General features: G+C 42.5%; 1 protein-coding gene across 2 annotated transcripts in view; it reads left to right on the plus strand.

Annotated features, from left to right (window-relative positions):
- Positions 1 to 14,169, plus strand: part of meis1b (Meis homeobox 1 b) — a 77,206-nt gene extending 63,037 nt beyond the window's left edge. Inside the window, exons 10-13 of one of the 2 annotated variants that reach the window (XM_085477140.1) lie at positions 4,708 to 4,766; positions 6,545 to 6,634; positions 7,275 to 7,372; positions 12,223 to 14,169. In XM_085477140.1, coding sequence (XP_085333266.1) covers positions 4,708 to 4,766; positions 6,545 to 6,634; positions 7,275 to 7,333 — 208 coding nt within the window. In that variant the 3' untranslated portion in view covers positions 7,334 to 7,372; positions 12,223 to 14,169. Of the gene's footprint in view, positions 1 to 4,707; positions 6,635 to 7,274; positions 7,373 to 12,222 lie in introns of those variants that run through there. The other variant, XM_085477139.1, reaches the window with a different exon arrangement.
- The last annotated feature ends 1,554 nt before the right edge of the window (positions 14,170 to 15,723 follow it).

Genomic DNA, 15,723 nt, shown 5'->3' on the forward strand with positions numbered 1-15,723 from the left:
TAAGACAATTTTTCTCAATGAACTTTAATATTTACCCAAACTTAACCTGTGCCACTACTCTGGGGATTAATGAAATTCACCCTTCATTAAGTACCGTCTGTGCTTATTTAGGGGCATTAGTCCATAAAAAAGTCATGTAAACACAACAAATAAAGCTGAGTCATATTTGAATTAGTCTTGTTTAAAACTGTTCCCATGCTGTAACTGTTTGTGTTGCAACTAGGCATTTTGCAAGCAGCTCCGATAGTTTATTTAAACTAATCTGAAGCATCTAATCCAAGCATCTGACCCGAAAACGACACAGAGGAGGAGAGAAAGAGAAGGCGGGATGGAGATAGAGTATGGGGAAATGAGAAGGAGGTGATTTATGAGTTAAGTCATCAACCGAGGAGAACAAAAGGAAAAACTCATAACTGTAATTCCCTTGCACACCCACATGCAGTATACTCACACACATACACACATACAGTGCAGGTACAAGCACGGGAATGCCCTGCCACCCCCGGCTGTGCATAAGAGAATATGTGAGCTGTATAATAAAATAACTAATTACTTAAGAAGATGGTGATGTTCTGGGACATAGGACGGGATAATAAAGTTCTGCAGAAATAAATGTGTGGCTTGGCTTAGGCTGGGATAACTGTTACTGAATTTATGTGTGTGAAAATGTGCAATTATTATTTTGGATAATATTAAGCAAGAGTAATGTGTTAAAGTCACTTTTTTAAAAACAGCAAGTTTTGAGTAAACAAATAAAGAGTTAAAAAAGAGAGATTATTTTTTTACATTACATGGGTGAATGAGAGAGAGAAAGAGCGCGCGGGCACACCATCAGTGTGTATCTGAAGGATATATGGGCCATGCGTTAATTGTGGTGGAGCAGGAGACAATCAATGGTATCCATGCAGTGACAGCCTGATGATAAGCTACATGATTCTACCCGTCAAAGCTTGCTTTCTTTTACTGCGTCTAAATCACATTGATTGGCAGCTAAGAGGAATGTGTGGTTGCAGAGTTATTTTAAGTGGCTGTCAGATTTGAATATGCATGTAAACCTCTGTCGGCGTGCGCAGAAATACACCACTGGATCCTGATGAATGTATGTGATGCTGAAATATCCAGCGGTGTAAAAATATGAGATGTGTGCAGGCCGCGTGTGCAAAATTCTCTCAGATTACTAATGTAATAGTATGTAAGTGAGTGTTGAGAACGCGGGGTGGATGTGTGCGCTGTATGTGCGTATTTGTGTGTTTCTGTGCGTCTCATATTACTAATATAATATCGGTAGTTGGCTCAGGAGATATGCATGTGTGAGTATGTGTGCCACAGATATTGAGAACTCCACATGAATTTAAATCAATGAGCTTGTGGAGTAACCTTTTGTATATCCAATCTGCATCTTTCCACTGCTCGTTATTAAATTATCCCCTAATTGGTCACGCAACAAAGGCAGCTGATGAAAAAGACAATTTCTTGCTTTTAATTGGGCATTTCACGTGTGCTTCGTGTACACCTGTGTGCAGCTGACTCGGCTCAGTATGTCTGTGTATGTGTGTGTGTGTCGCACGTAATGAGAATAGGACATTAGCAAGGGCTTGGCAGACGCCGTCGCAATCAGTTCCACTCTTTCTAGAGGAGAAGGGAGAGGGGTAGGAGGATTAATCCAGACATGAGCAATCTCAGAAGGAGAAATGGATCCGACAAAAAAGAAAGAAACAAAAAAAAAACCAATAAAACTCTGTCTCCTTAAATGACTTTAGTGCCTTCAACTCTGGCATAACACGTGGCCGACATGCGTCTTGATCCACTGTGTCATGGGTGCATGCATATGTCAAACATGTGTGCTCTTGGTGTGAATCCAGCTCACATCCTGACGGTGTTCATGTTGGATTCCAACAAATTTTATTTCAAGTCGTGTTCTTTCCTTTGCCCAACTTTAGGCGTACCACCAGTGGTGTGTCACGCCAAAATAGCCCAGCTATTGTTGTACTGAGTGGAGCTGAATAGTGCAGCTCATTGTGTTGTGATGGGAGCCAGGGGAATGAACAGGCCATAACACACAGGCCCTATAGCACCCAGGGGTCGTGAAAAGGTGAAGCCCCGCTCCATTTTTTCTCTTCTCTGTTTCTCTTTTTCTTTTCTCTCTCTCCATCATTCCATCTCTCTCCGAGTTGTGTCTCTCTCTCTTATTTCATCCATCTTCCTTTCCCTCCTTTCTCTCCATCTCCATCTCCCTCACCCTAACCCCACCAACCACCCCCCCAGTCTTTCTCTCTGTATGCTTATTAACGGTCACAGCAAGAGTGTCTGGTTTGCAGACCAGATCCCCTTGCTTTTTTTTCTTCTGATTCTCTCACTCCTCCTTCCCTTCCATTCTCCCGCTCTCCATCGCTCCGTTCCCCTGGCTGCTATTATGAGAAGCATTTTATCCTTTGTTCCAGCCCCCATGGTGCATCTGGCCTCAGATATAGGGACGACAGGGACAGGAAACCGGCAAGAGTTTTTGAAAGGAGGAGGGGATTTGGTGGTGTTGCTGTGAGGTGGGCTGCCAGTTTCCACCATACAGGGAAGGAGTGATAAGAAGGGAAACAGATACAAGAAAGAGAGGCATGGACACTTGTTTTTTTAGGAGTCACAATAATAACATCACCTGTAGGTCTAGTAGCAGCAGTAGGAGTAGGATTATTATTTCATTAATACATTGCCTGTTTAATCCTTAGAGTAAATAAATTCTTTTTGCCATATTTCACATCAAGTTTGAAGTCCACATATGCCTTAAGCCCTATTGCGCAAGGAATGAATACCTGACTTTCTAAGAAGTGTACACCTATTGCTGAAAAATCCTCCTTTGTTGCATCAGTGTATGTTTAAAAGAGGTAGAAGCCATGTTGGAAAAGGAAAACAAAGAGACAGAAAAGAGTCAAAGAATAAAAATGGTGACAATAAGACAGCTATGGATGACAAGAGGAGGGAGAGATCAACAGTGAGCTTGCACTGGCCTCCAGTTAACCTTGTAAAGGGTTTGGAGAGCAGAGGAGAGGAGAGCAAAGTTAAAGGAATGCTCAGGCCTCCTCAACCCTCCTCGCCCTCTCCCTTGCTCCTCCTCTCATATCTCCCCCAACAAAACAGGGCAGTGGGGGAGGAAGAGAGAGGGGGGGTGGTGGTGGTGGTGATAAAACTCCAGACGTTCCCTCATTTGATGGTTCTCTGCCATGTCAGTGCATTCTTGCATTCCTCCCTACCTCCTTCTATTTCTTTCTACCCCTTGAAATTCCAAGGTTGTATACTTTATTGTAACAAATACAGAAAAAATGCCCCAAAGCTTCAAGTTCAAAGGTTGACAGAATCTCTGCAACTTTTTTTTTCCCAATGTAAAAAAAAATTCACTTCACAGGAAGCTCTGCCTGCATCCCTGCCAAAGCGAACAGTTTTTCTAAAGCAGCTTGCAAAATATAATGGAGCAATTAGGCTGTTAATCATTTCATTTTTCTCTTGGTATCTGCCTTTGCCACCTTCTGTTTGTTTATTTCCCTACAGCGCTGTCCTTACAAGATAATGCAGGATACATATAAGGCGAGAGGCTTCCATTCACTAATTAACAGACGCAGCATCCTAGTGTCGTTTTGCTTCTGTTCCCCTGCTGTCCCTTCCCAAAGCTCTTAACTGCACTGTGTTCCAGCTTTAGAAGTGTAGCAGGACTATTGTTTTCTTAAAGTTCAGTGAATGCTCCCCTTTCAGAGATGAAATGGAAGAGTCCGGTGGGGTAACAGCAGGAACACATAAATCAAGTCAGAAGCCCCAAGAGTCCTCTGTCCTTTGGGTCACCGAGGGTCAAAGGTTCATTTCACAAGAGTTTAAGATGACCAAGGCCGGAGCGCCACCTATAAGTGTGTGTGTGGGTGCGAATGTATGTGAATAAATGTTAGGAGTGAGAGAGGGATTAAGAGTGTGTGAGTAAGTAACAGTGCTTGTGTGTACACAATAAATGGCCTACTTGCTTTTGTAGGGTGTAATGAAGTATAAAAGATTTTAGTCTAAGACTATACACACACACACACACACACACACACACACACCTCCTGCTGTCACAGAGTAACAAATGGTCAACTGTCTTAACACAGTATCACCCAAAACAGTGCTTCTCACTGGTGGCAACATGACATGTTTCTGTCAGCAATACTTCCCACACTGCTACACGCGAAGCCAAGTGTGTTAAACAGTCAGCAATCTCAGCTCGTTGTGAGGTGGAACATCTCCAACAAGGCAAGATGGGTTAAAATGTTTCAGAGGCAGGGAAAAAAATCGTGGCCAAGCCTCGCCCCACAAAGACCCCAGTGTTCAGGCTGATGTCTGCGTATATGCCGAGGCTGTGCAAGTTTGTACAAGTTGTAGAGTTCTGCATTTTCAAAGACAGCTGCCTTGATTATTAAGGTTGTTAAGATGTGACTTTCGCTGTGCCTCTAGTGGGGCTTTACCAGGGATCAGAGATGCTTATGGGAGAGTAATTACTCCATATCATTATTATGGTTAGCTAAGAAAGAGAGGCTGATTTGGCAATATGTTTGTTTTCGTGCTGTGTGCCATGATTTCTAGGTATTAGTCAGCATTTTTGCCTGATCTTGTCTTGAAAAATACACTAACTTTGTTTCTGTCTTTGTCCCTTCTTCCTTTATTGCCCTTTTCCTCCCTACTCTTCATCTACTTCAGGTTCATTAATGCGAGGAGGAGAATAGTGCAGCCCATGATCGACCAGTCAAACCGTGCAGGCAAGTCTTCTATAGTTACTGTATTCAAGTCGCGCAGGCAAAAACCATCCACACTCCATGCACCCGGAGGCCCCTCATCTGGTAAATACAGGACTGATGCCCCGACCCTGGAATGTCCAAAAGATCCAGGGGCTCCCCCCCCCCTCACTGTTGTGACTGAGCACTAAAATCAAAACCAAAATGTTACAACATTAACAGCAATCATTAATCAACTATGACATGGCATTTGGAGTGAAAGCTATTTGTTAATTATAAAATATAATTTGGCTGAAAGCAAGTTAATGATGAGTGGATTTATTTTTCCTTTTATCGTCCAAACAAAACTAGCTGTGTTCTTGGTAAGCCTTGCTCTTAACCAGTCCCCCCCACCCATCCCACCGCCAACTTTTTGTTTTTTTCCAGTGAGCCGAAGGAGTTGAGGAAGGGGGAAAAAACACTCGGCCCTTCGTCCCTGGCTCAAACCGGGAGACAACTACACCCCTTTCTTTTTTTGGGTGACCGTTGTTTGGCTTTTTGGCTCCAGACCTGTTTTTACCCACGCACACACACCCCTCTCGCTCCTCTCAACACCCTCCCTCTACCCTATTTGTGGCTGGTCCAGGCAGCGAGGGGAGTGAGTGAGCGGTTCCTCTGGTGCATGGCTTGGTTTGGGCTGCCGTAAACTTTATTACCTGTAATAGGGGTCAAAGGTCAGGGTGGCAGTAGGGGCGCAGTAAAGTTCAAAGACATTCAGCGGGGCCGAGGTCTTGCTTTTGCTTGACTGACCCCCTAACAGGCTAAATCGAAGGTAAGTGGATTTCTATGAAACTGGGACAATAGAAGTGAGCAAAAAGTAGGAACCCTATCAGGTTTCACTTGTCATTCCTCCCTAGGCAGAGGCAATGTTTGGGCATTATTCAGCAAGAATGACTTTCTATTGTTCCAAAGGAAAACTGATTAGAGCGCTTTTTCGTTCTTTAAATGTATGTGCACAGTAACAATGCGCTGCAAACATTGCAGTGTTAAGTGTCAAAATTACTTAGAGAAGCATACAATTAGTTTGAGACCTTTGAGTCTAAACTGTTCAGTACTTTAGTATTAAAAATCACCGGCAGTATTTTTATGTCTTTTCTGGATTCCACAGTTCCTAACCACAAATGTTCTACCCCTTAAAACTTAGCCATTGGTTTGAGCTCAAAACTTTGACTTCTAAAATTCCAGTGAAGATACCAGTTTCCAAACACGCCAAATATATCAGTCTGAATTTTCCATAAATATATAACATAACATACTAGAAATTAAAGTTATTCCCATGTTATGAATGTAAACATCAAATGCACAAAAACAAACCTTTAGACGATCCCCAGAGAGCAAAGCGCGGTAAAAAGACGAAACAACCGTATGTTATGGCCTAAAATTTAAGAGTAATTTTTATTTGCACTAGCCCAGTTGAGTCATGCTAATATGTTACACTGGTTCATAATTAGTCAGTCTATAAAAGCAGCTCCTCAACTCTTCCAGATGGTCTAAATCTAGTCTTAAAACAACAGTCCTTGCATATGTGCGCTAAACACCCAGTCCAATCCCTTTTAGAACATTTAGACGTATTAAAGTCTACCAGGGGCTTACAGTGGAGACTCAGTTGCAGAGACATGGAGTAGAATGACGTTGAAAGACAACAGCGGCTTCCCGTGCGTGCACCAGTCAACAGATGATCCCGCCTCGGCCACTGAGCCTTAATTAAAAGCACTAATTGACCACTCTGTTCCCTTCCTCCCTGTCTTCTCTTCCATCCACAGTAAGTCAAGGAGCTCCCTACAATCCAGATGGCCAGCCGATGGGGGGTTTCGTCATGGACGGCCAGCAGCACATGGGAATCAGACCACCTGGTAAGGCTTGCGCAGCGTGTCTGTCCCTTTCTTTCCTCTCTTGCTCTTCCCATCTTTCCTTTCTCAGCTCATCTTCTTGCCTTTGTCTTCTCGATTCTTATGTTACCAGCGTCATTCTTGACTTTTTTTGTCTCTGTTTGCTGTTTAGTATTTTAAGTTTATGCTGTGCAATGCTCCTACACCAGAATGAGGATACACGCACTACATACACAAACACACTGTTATCTAGCCCTCCCCGAATACACCAGAACAGGTGTGGTCAATCACATTACACAACCATCTCCTTCCTCACTCCTACTCCTTCTCACACAGTCCCTCTCTCTCACGCCATCAGGTTTAATCCCAGAGTTTGTCCTTAAGCTCCTCTCCTCCTCCTCTATCCCCTGTTTTCTGGGATTCTCCCAAGTCCCTAACCCTATCGCACCCTCCACTCAAAGTCAGCAGGTTTGGATAAACTGCCAGGCTACTTAACCACCCCTCACTCCTCCCCATCACCTTCACACACCTCACCACGGCAGATCCAGCATGTTGTCTGTCACAGTTAAACCATCATATTATTTCGCTCGGTGTCTGCAAACCATTTCCTAGTTACACTTGGATTAAATAAATAAAAAATTAACAACTTATCTCTGTTTCTTAGGACCAATGGGTGGAATGGGCATGAACATGGGCATGGAAGGTCAGTGGCACTACATGTAGCCCTACTCCAGTGCGACCAATCACAACACACAGGGGGATGTAAGTAATATGCTCACTTTGTCACAAACACACAGGCTTTCTTGCCCAAGACTTTTTTGGACTTGGAGTATATTATTAAAATACAGTTCACCACGAGGAAGTATGGAGGGTGCAATTTACAGTAATATGATCATCTTGTAGAAATATTCTCCCACAAGATAATTACAAAAATATAAGTACAATGGGAGTGTCTGTGAGATGTCAAAGGTCACTGTTTGGAAAATGGCTATTTTCCAAACTGATATATTTAGGCTTTTTTTTTTTTTTAAGCAAATGGGTTTTTGTTACAAACAGACTCCTTTTCTTCCCAGGCTGATTTTTCTCTGTTACTCTCTGTCTAACTCTCCCACCCCTTGGTCTGGTGATAAGAGCCTTTGATCACAACCTTGTAACTCTTTGTGTATGTAATGCCTGTGCATGTGCGTGTAGCTGCTTCACTTTCTCACATATCCAAAACCTACAAGACCTTTTTTTTTTTATGTCAGGCAGGGGAGATAAGAGAAGAAGGTTTAAGGGGGGGAAAAAAAGAATGAGAGAAAGGAAGGCAGGTGAAAAGCTGTCATGCAATATTCACTGATTACAAAAAATTCTATTCTATATGAACTGTTTTGTCCACATTTTTTTTTATTAAACATGGGGCAGAGAGGAGGAGAGAGGGGTGATGAGGAGGAAGGAAGGCGGGGATGGGTTGGGACAGGGAGTTGGTGGTGCGATGGGGTGGGGGAAATTGGGGGGCAGGTACGACGTTGCTATGGCAACAGACTGATTGGCAAAAATGTAAGCAGTTGTGGTGCAAGGAGAGGGAGAGAGAAAGAGAGCGAGAAGTGAGCGCCCCTTAAGTGTCATAAATCTGCCGGGTTGCTGTTGATGCATGAGCCACATTAATACACACACTAACCAGCTAGAGGAGCCCCCCCCCCCCCACACCCCCCGTGCCACCCCCACCCCCAACCCAACCCTTCCATTCCCTCTGTCTTTCTAATGCTTGCTCTGTCTCACTCCCTCTTTGTGGTTTTTCTCACTGTCAATTTTGCTCCTCCATCTCTTTCACACAACACCTTTTTCTCTGTTTCTCTCTTTCTCTCTAATTCTCTTGCCCTCTCTCTCTCTTTCTTTCTCTTTCTCTCACCCCCCTCCCCCCCAATCCCCCTTCTCTTTCCTTCCTTCTCTTTCCTTCCTTCTCTCTTTCGCCCCAGGGCCAAACAGACTCCCACATAATTCTGGATGTATACAGGCTTGGTGTTGTCACAGTGCACAGTGTGTATAAAGTGGCTATGGGTCCAATCGTAGTAAACATCATTGTTATATGTGTGTATGTGTACGAATTAGCCCGTTTGTACGCCATATGTGCGCATACCTGTGTGTGCCAGCCTTTCTGGCTACATGGATACTATACACAAACATTGTGAAATACATACATGTGCTGAATGTGGGTGTTTATAACTGTGTGCATGTATGTGCATGTGTGTGTATGGTAATAGGATTACTCCTGGCACAGGGAGGGGACACAAACTAGTGCAAAAATGGAGGAGGTAGCCAGCAGGGCATGGAGCTTAGCTGGGCCTAATTGACTAGATCCAAATTAAATATGCCATCACTAGAGGTGTGACCAATGGATTTGACTTATTCAGTTTACAAAAATAGAGACCATTAACCCTCCACACAACGCGTGTGCTATAGTGAAAATATATCACCCTTGTTTCTGTCACAAATGTCCACAACTGAAACAATAGCAGACATTCTTGCGTCAAATGGCATATTCCAGGTTTGAAAAGCTGGAAGACACTGTAATAGAAAGAGTATGCCTCAGAATGAGACATGTGTGCCTGTTTATGTGCAAGTGTGTAAACATCAGGGCTGGTTCGCTGTGTCCAAGCAGCCTCTTTCAAGCAGCTGCTAGCCTTCCCAGCAGACCTTGCTTTAAACAGCCTCAATTTGCCTGCTGAATCTCGTAATTGGGCCACCAGAGGAATCCTCCGTGAGACAGGCAAAGCACATAGAAGACGAGTAGACAGAGGAAGGAAAAAAAGAGGGAGAAAGAGGGAGGGGCGAATAAAGAGATGGCGAGAGAGAAAAGAGTAAATGAAAAGAGGGGAGGGGTAAAGGGAGGAAGGAAGGAATGAGGGAGGGAAGAAGAGAGTAGATGGGAGAGGGATGGTGACAGAAATATTTCTACTTTTCTTCACAAACGGAACGTTTCTTTACAGCTTCATCAGCTAGCCATTACTAGCTTCTAGCTTGTCTCTGTCAAATATTGCTATTTTCCTTTCTAGGTCAATTAAATGTAAGTGATGTGTTATATTCTTTCATGACCAATTAAATTAATAGGTTATTACATGGGGGGGGGGCGCGCGCGGTTATCTTATTTGATTAAGAGAGCACAGGTTCATTATATTTTATAAGCAATTTTCATTAGCAGAGTTGGGATTTTGTTTCCGCGGGGCTAAATTGAGCGGTTATTGTGCTGAGGAGTGCTGAGCGTTGATACAGAAGGTGTGCCTAGCAGTCACATTGCAACATTAGTTAAAACTAAAGCCAATTAGTCCTGCTTAGTGAAGAGCATTATGCTTTCCACCCAATGATGATTACAGAGCTTCTATCCCCTTGCGAAACAATACACCTGTCAGCAGAGATGAAGTCCAGCAACTGAAGCAGAAGTGAACTGAGCCTTTGATAGTGACAAGAGTGACTCTCAGATGACCCTTACCCCCTTTCCCTTCTTCCTCCCCCTTGCTTTTTCTCTTCCACAAAATTAGCCAGGGGTAGCCCCGGAAAACTGTAATTTTTAGTTTCATGACAATTAATTATAGCACAGAGCGTATGGAATTTTTCTGGGCCTGCCCACTTGGAGCTTTTCCCAAAATGTCGGGCAGAATGCTTGAGTGAACGCTGTCTGTAACCCCTTTGCTGCCAGTCTTGGCTGGAGACCCTTTGTCCCAGGATTCATTGCTCCAATCATTAAGCACAAATTTGTTAACCTTCTACGCAGAGGTCAAGATCCCTTCCCTCATCCCATCAACTACCACAAACCTTCCCACTGTCACCCCCTCCACCCCACCCTAAACTTATTTTTCTGCTGGATGAACTTTTACTATAAACGAACACTGGGGGGAAAAAAGAGAAAAAAAACAGGTCCCAATGGGGATTTTGCGCCCCCTTGTATTGTCCATGTGAATGTGTGTCACTGTTGATTTGGCCCTTCTGGAATCCTTCTCAGAGGCTAAGAAATGAGGGTTCCAGCTCAATGTATTGATTGGCTTATTAACTGAAAAACCTTATTAGCAATGTGTGCTCTCTCTCAAGCACGCATACCATTTATTAGACCCTTGACATGTATTTACCGCAGTAATGAGGACAATCTTGTTAACCAGGGGGAGAAACTGTAAGAAAGCCAAACAAACTAAGGGCGAGAATCAACAGATGAATGGATTGTTGTCCTGTGGTTATTAGACATACAGCATGCTTTCTGATTTCTACTACCCTTTTCCAAAAACTGCATCGTAGATATTTAATATTAGGGAAATTTCATAGATCATTTCCTTAACACTGGCCTGTGCTGCTTTTAAAGTCGCATCCATAATAGTTTGATTTATGGTAGTGCCACAGGTTATGTTTCAAAATAGAAAGGTTACAGGCTGGATGCCACTGGCTGAATAACTCCTACCACCCCCTCCCTTGAAAACAAGGTAAATGAATCTAACACAGCTAACATAATAGCTCACCCTTCCCTTACGCAAGTGGCGCCTTTTCTCTTCAGGTGAAAAATGATGTATGAGGGGAATAACAATCGAGGGCCCTTGCGTTCACTTCTCTATTGTCCTACTCCCGCTGCACCTCCTTGTCCTGTTCCCTGCCTTCCTTTGTGTCATCTGTAGTGGTCCTCTCATTTGTGTGGTGAACACGTGGACAGGCCCGGGGCATACTCAGGTGACAGGCGACTGCGAGCCTCACCTCTCCTTTGGTTTTTGACTACAATGGCCGTAGATCCTCAATGGTGACTTTCCACTTGCAAAGATAGATTACTGCTTTTGTTGGCTTTAAAGAGAGGAATGCAGTGAGAGGTGCCAGTAAAGATGGTTTTCTTTACATAGTTTTTCTATTGTATGAGCAGGTTTGATGGTGTGCAGCAGGTTGCACCAGTTTAAGTTGTTTTGGTTAATATGTGACACAAACAAGTCTTGTCCAGGCATATTACACTTTAAAGCAAGATTAAACTGCATGCCATGTTAGTACTGACCTGAAATAGTCTTATGTAGTCATCATTAATCAAATGTTGACTGGCGAACAATCAAAAGGTAATTTTAAGTTTTCTCAGAGTCCAGTTAAAGAGATTATCCAGGAAATGCTAAGCACAGGCCTTGGTATCACTTCAAGTCGATCATGTGTGTTTGGTTTCTAAGCCCTCTCCTACTGTTAAAGAAGCATTACTGCTGGTGTAGGATTAACTCACTAAACCTTCCAATGCGCTCCCTCTCACTCATACAGCCACACAGTGTCAGTGAAGGCCACAGTTTGGTCTTTTTCTGACCCAGATTAACACTACTTTGAGTTTGCAGTAGTTGCGACATACTATACTGTTTCAGTGTTCACATACTATAAGTGTAACGTGAGAGCAAGTATTATGTGATCCAGTGTTGTATTAAATGAACAGTTAATGTCAATTTCATGTATTTTGTAGTTAAATATTTTCTGCCCATGTGGTGCAGGCAGTATGCTAACTCGCTCCAGTCTTAATATTTTTATGACCTGACTAACATTTCCTAATAAAGTGGAGTTTTTAAAAAAAACTTCATACAGAAGACATTTTTTAGTGGAAAACCATTAACCATTTTCATCTTCTCTTTCCATAGACGCGCAGGGCAAACCAGGGGATCTTGTGTCTCACAGAGGCCTATAGAGCTATGGAGGGGGACTTCCGGACTTCCTGATGGGGACAACAAATGGCAGTCCCTCTGTTCACCTCCAAGATCCAACACATTTTATTTGGCTGGTATCTGCAGCATGGGAACTTCCATGACTGCCAACAATCCTCGTCTATATATCTAGCAAAGGTGATACACAGAAAACCAAACTTCACTCCAGTCAGATGAACCCCTGTCCTGACAGACTCCTGCTTCTTCTCTGGAGGGCACCAGACCTCGCCCACCCTGCTGCTGCCCACCCAGTTAACATGGATTCCTCCATTAAAGTGATTGTGATTGCAAACGTACATGACCCACAAGACATGCTGGGCTATTTGCCTGTACCCTTGGTGAATGTGGCACCTGTTGATTTAGTCTTGACTCTTTGGCAAACAAAAGAGACTTCCTGTGAGGAGCACTCCACTCTTTGGGACGATGGAATTGGACCAAAGAGAAGCCAATGTCTGTATCTGATAAGACACTAACAAAGCAAAAGAGGTGCCCTTTAAATAATATAGTGGATTGAAACCTGGAAGGAGGGAAAGCAAGAGTAATGAAATTAAAAGTATAACTATATCAACCCCTAGTATGGGAAGCAAGTGGAGAAAGAAAATATACTGTATACTGTTGTAAAATTACGCTGGACTCTCACAAGAACTGGGAATTTAAGTATTGTAAATGCTATTGTATTGTTCTGCATATTATGTTGTTTCTAATAGATTTTTTTTTAAAAAGGATGTGAACTTTTTTCTCTTTTTTTTCTCTTTTTTTCTGTTTCTTTTCCACACTGTGTGTGAGCGCCGTCTCTCCATCAAATTTGACCTCCTGTCCCCTCTCCCTACTCAATCACACTGCAGTTTTAAAAGAAAAAAGTAAATAAATGAACAATTCGATCAATCCGTCATTTCTTGAAGGGCCTTTATTTGGATTGCTTGGAGTACAATACTGACAGATCTTTTTTCCTCTGCATAGGACACACAGCCCTTTCATGGAACACACAGCAAAAGCTGGTGCAGCTAATTGTATTTATGTTAAATTGTCTACACCTTGTCACTCCATATTTTTTTTAAATTAATATTATTTTCATATCAATTTATTATACCCTCCTCTACTGGTGGACTGTTTCTATTAGTATAAAAAAAATTCTGATGATGTTTGGGGTAATCAAGCTCATTTAATATCCAACCTCAGTGAACTCGAGCTACACAAAATTTCTAGTAGCCAACATTTTGGACAAACAAGATTTTTAATCTGGTTGCCACTATGCTGTGTTTTTTTTTTTTGTTGTTGTTGGTTTGTTTTATAAAGAAACAGTGTAATTGTAAAGATGGGGAACAGACATGATACACAACTCCTGTTTATGCTCACAAACAATCTAAAAAAATCATTGTGGATGGGAAACTACAAGTATGTGTCCCACAAACATGTTGTTTCCTGTTTTTCTCCATGTGTGTCTGTGATTGAGGGCTTCTGGAAGTCTATTTGCAGTGTTTTAGTGATGTTTATGTCACATGGTTGAACACTCGCATGGCCAATGGATTCTCTTCCCCTTTTCGTTTGATGCAGCCTGATAACAGGGAGAGGCAAAGGCTATGGGGAAACACCATTTATGCCACAGTCCATTCATTTTGATTTAACCAGATGATGTAATGCTGATCAACAGACAGGAGAGAATGTAAAAGTCACTGTGCGTGTCAGGATGCATGTGAGCGGTACCGTGCATGTATGAGAATGAGTGTGTGTGTGTGCTATCAATGCTTCCATTATCCATTGCTTCATACATGTATTATGCACATCTTTAAGATTCATTTGAAGACATGTTTCGTATGCTTTTCCTTTGAAGGGTGTATATGTACATCTGTGTTGTAAATAAATACTTTTTGTCAAATAACAGAATTCCTAACTATAGTCTCAAATTATCTTCCGATACACAGGTATGACATATAAAACACATTATTAATCGTTTAGGAGTTTTAACAAAAAAAAAGCAAATAACCTCAACTGATTTTTGTTAAACTAGATTAGTCACAAACATGTCAAATGCCCACTAAAGAAAGGTAGAGGATCATTTATACTTAAAGAACATGCACTTAAGTCAACCCTCCTCCCATTGCTGCGGATAATGTGCAGCTAATGCATGCGTTATGCTGTAATTTTCTCACACAGAAGAGAAGAGAGGAAAGAGGGTCTCGATAAGAAAGCGAATTATCCTTCATTTAGCATTAAAATTCATTTAGGTAAAATTGCTACAAACGTGTAAATGGGGTGATTAGTTCTCCCTCATGCCTTGTTGCCCGCAGTCAAAGGGCTCCGCATGAAGCCCGGCGCTCTGCAGCCGAGGTTGTCTCCGGGATACTACGCGCTTCAGGAGAAAAAGGCTGAGCCGATTGAGCAGGCGAGCGCGTAAGAGCCGAGCGAGTTCTTTTTCTAATTGATACATTTCAGAGAGCAGCCCTGCATCCCAAAGTCAATGTCTCCCCCCACCCTCCCCCCCTCATACCCGCGAACAAGAGAGAGTCTGTTTTATCCATAACAATATGTGCGTATAAATCAATACTCTACCCTTCTTTCTCTCTATCACTCCTCCGAGCAACTATTGTGTTTTTACTGCCTTTGCCGAAGTGAACGCTATTTACACTAAAGAAGGGAAAAGGGAAAAAAGACACGCTCTTAAAAAACCCGGGCGACGTTTTAATTGCTTCGCCTCTCCACCATGGCTGGAAAATCCGAGGCTGTGAAATGTGAATTCCTAAGCCTGTAGCCGCTGGGAGCTGTGGAGACAAGAGGAGAAAGCCCATGCTTGACTGCCCTCTTTAGGGAGGCCTGGTAACTGTCTGGGGCAGGGACGTTTGGAGATGGCGCACAGTACCACATCTCCTTTTACGCACGGACGCAAAGTGTACCAAAACACTTTTTGGCCACGTGATAAAAGTAGAAAATCAAAGACAGGTTACAGGGAGCGCGTGGCTGCATCAAAAGAGAGCACAGCAAAAGTGCATTCAAAATAAATTTGTTTTGAATGAATCAATACCGTGCCATCCCTATGTTTAATGGGAAAATCAGATGTTTCTTATTATATGAATAAGTATAAGTATAAGTACCAGGTGACAGAAATAACTGTCGCTGACAATCATCCCTGAATTTAATACCAGTATTTATATATAAAGAATACAGTTGTCTTAAAAACAGACAAGTAACGTCTGATTAATCATAAATATTTTTGATCCAATTATTGAAATTTTTTTTAGCTTTTCTTACACCCTGTTGACATTTTAACATTTGTAAATATTTAGAAGACTCGGTGCTTGACGTGATATAAACGTGTTTGCATAAAGGTATCCAGAAATATGTTTCTCCACTGTGCGCACTAATAGCCTAAATTTGTTCCCTTTTTTTAGGAAGTGCAAAACGCCTTTACATTAAAGAGATTCAGGGTCTCTCTGAATAATT

Source organism: Copadichromis virginalis, linkage group LG13 (assembly GCF_057382275.1).
Source record: "Copadichromis virginalis isolate Kocher_CV1m ecotype Utaka linkage group LG13, C_Virginalis_male_GT1.1, whole genome shotgun sequence".
In the NCBI taxonomy this organism is placed as follows: domain Eukaryota; kingdom Metazoa; phylum Chordata; class Actinopteri; order Cichliformes; family Cichlidae; genus Copadichromis; species Copadichromis virginalis.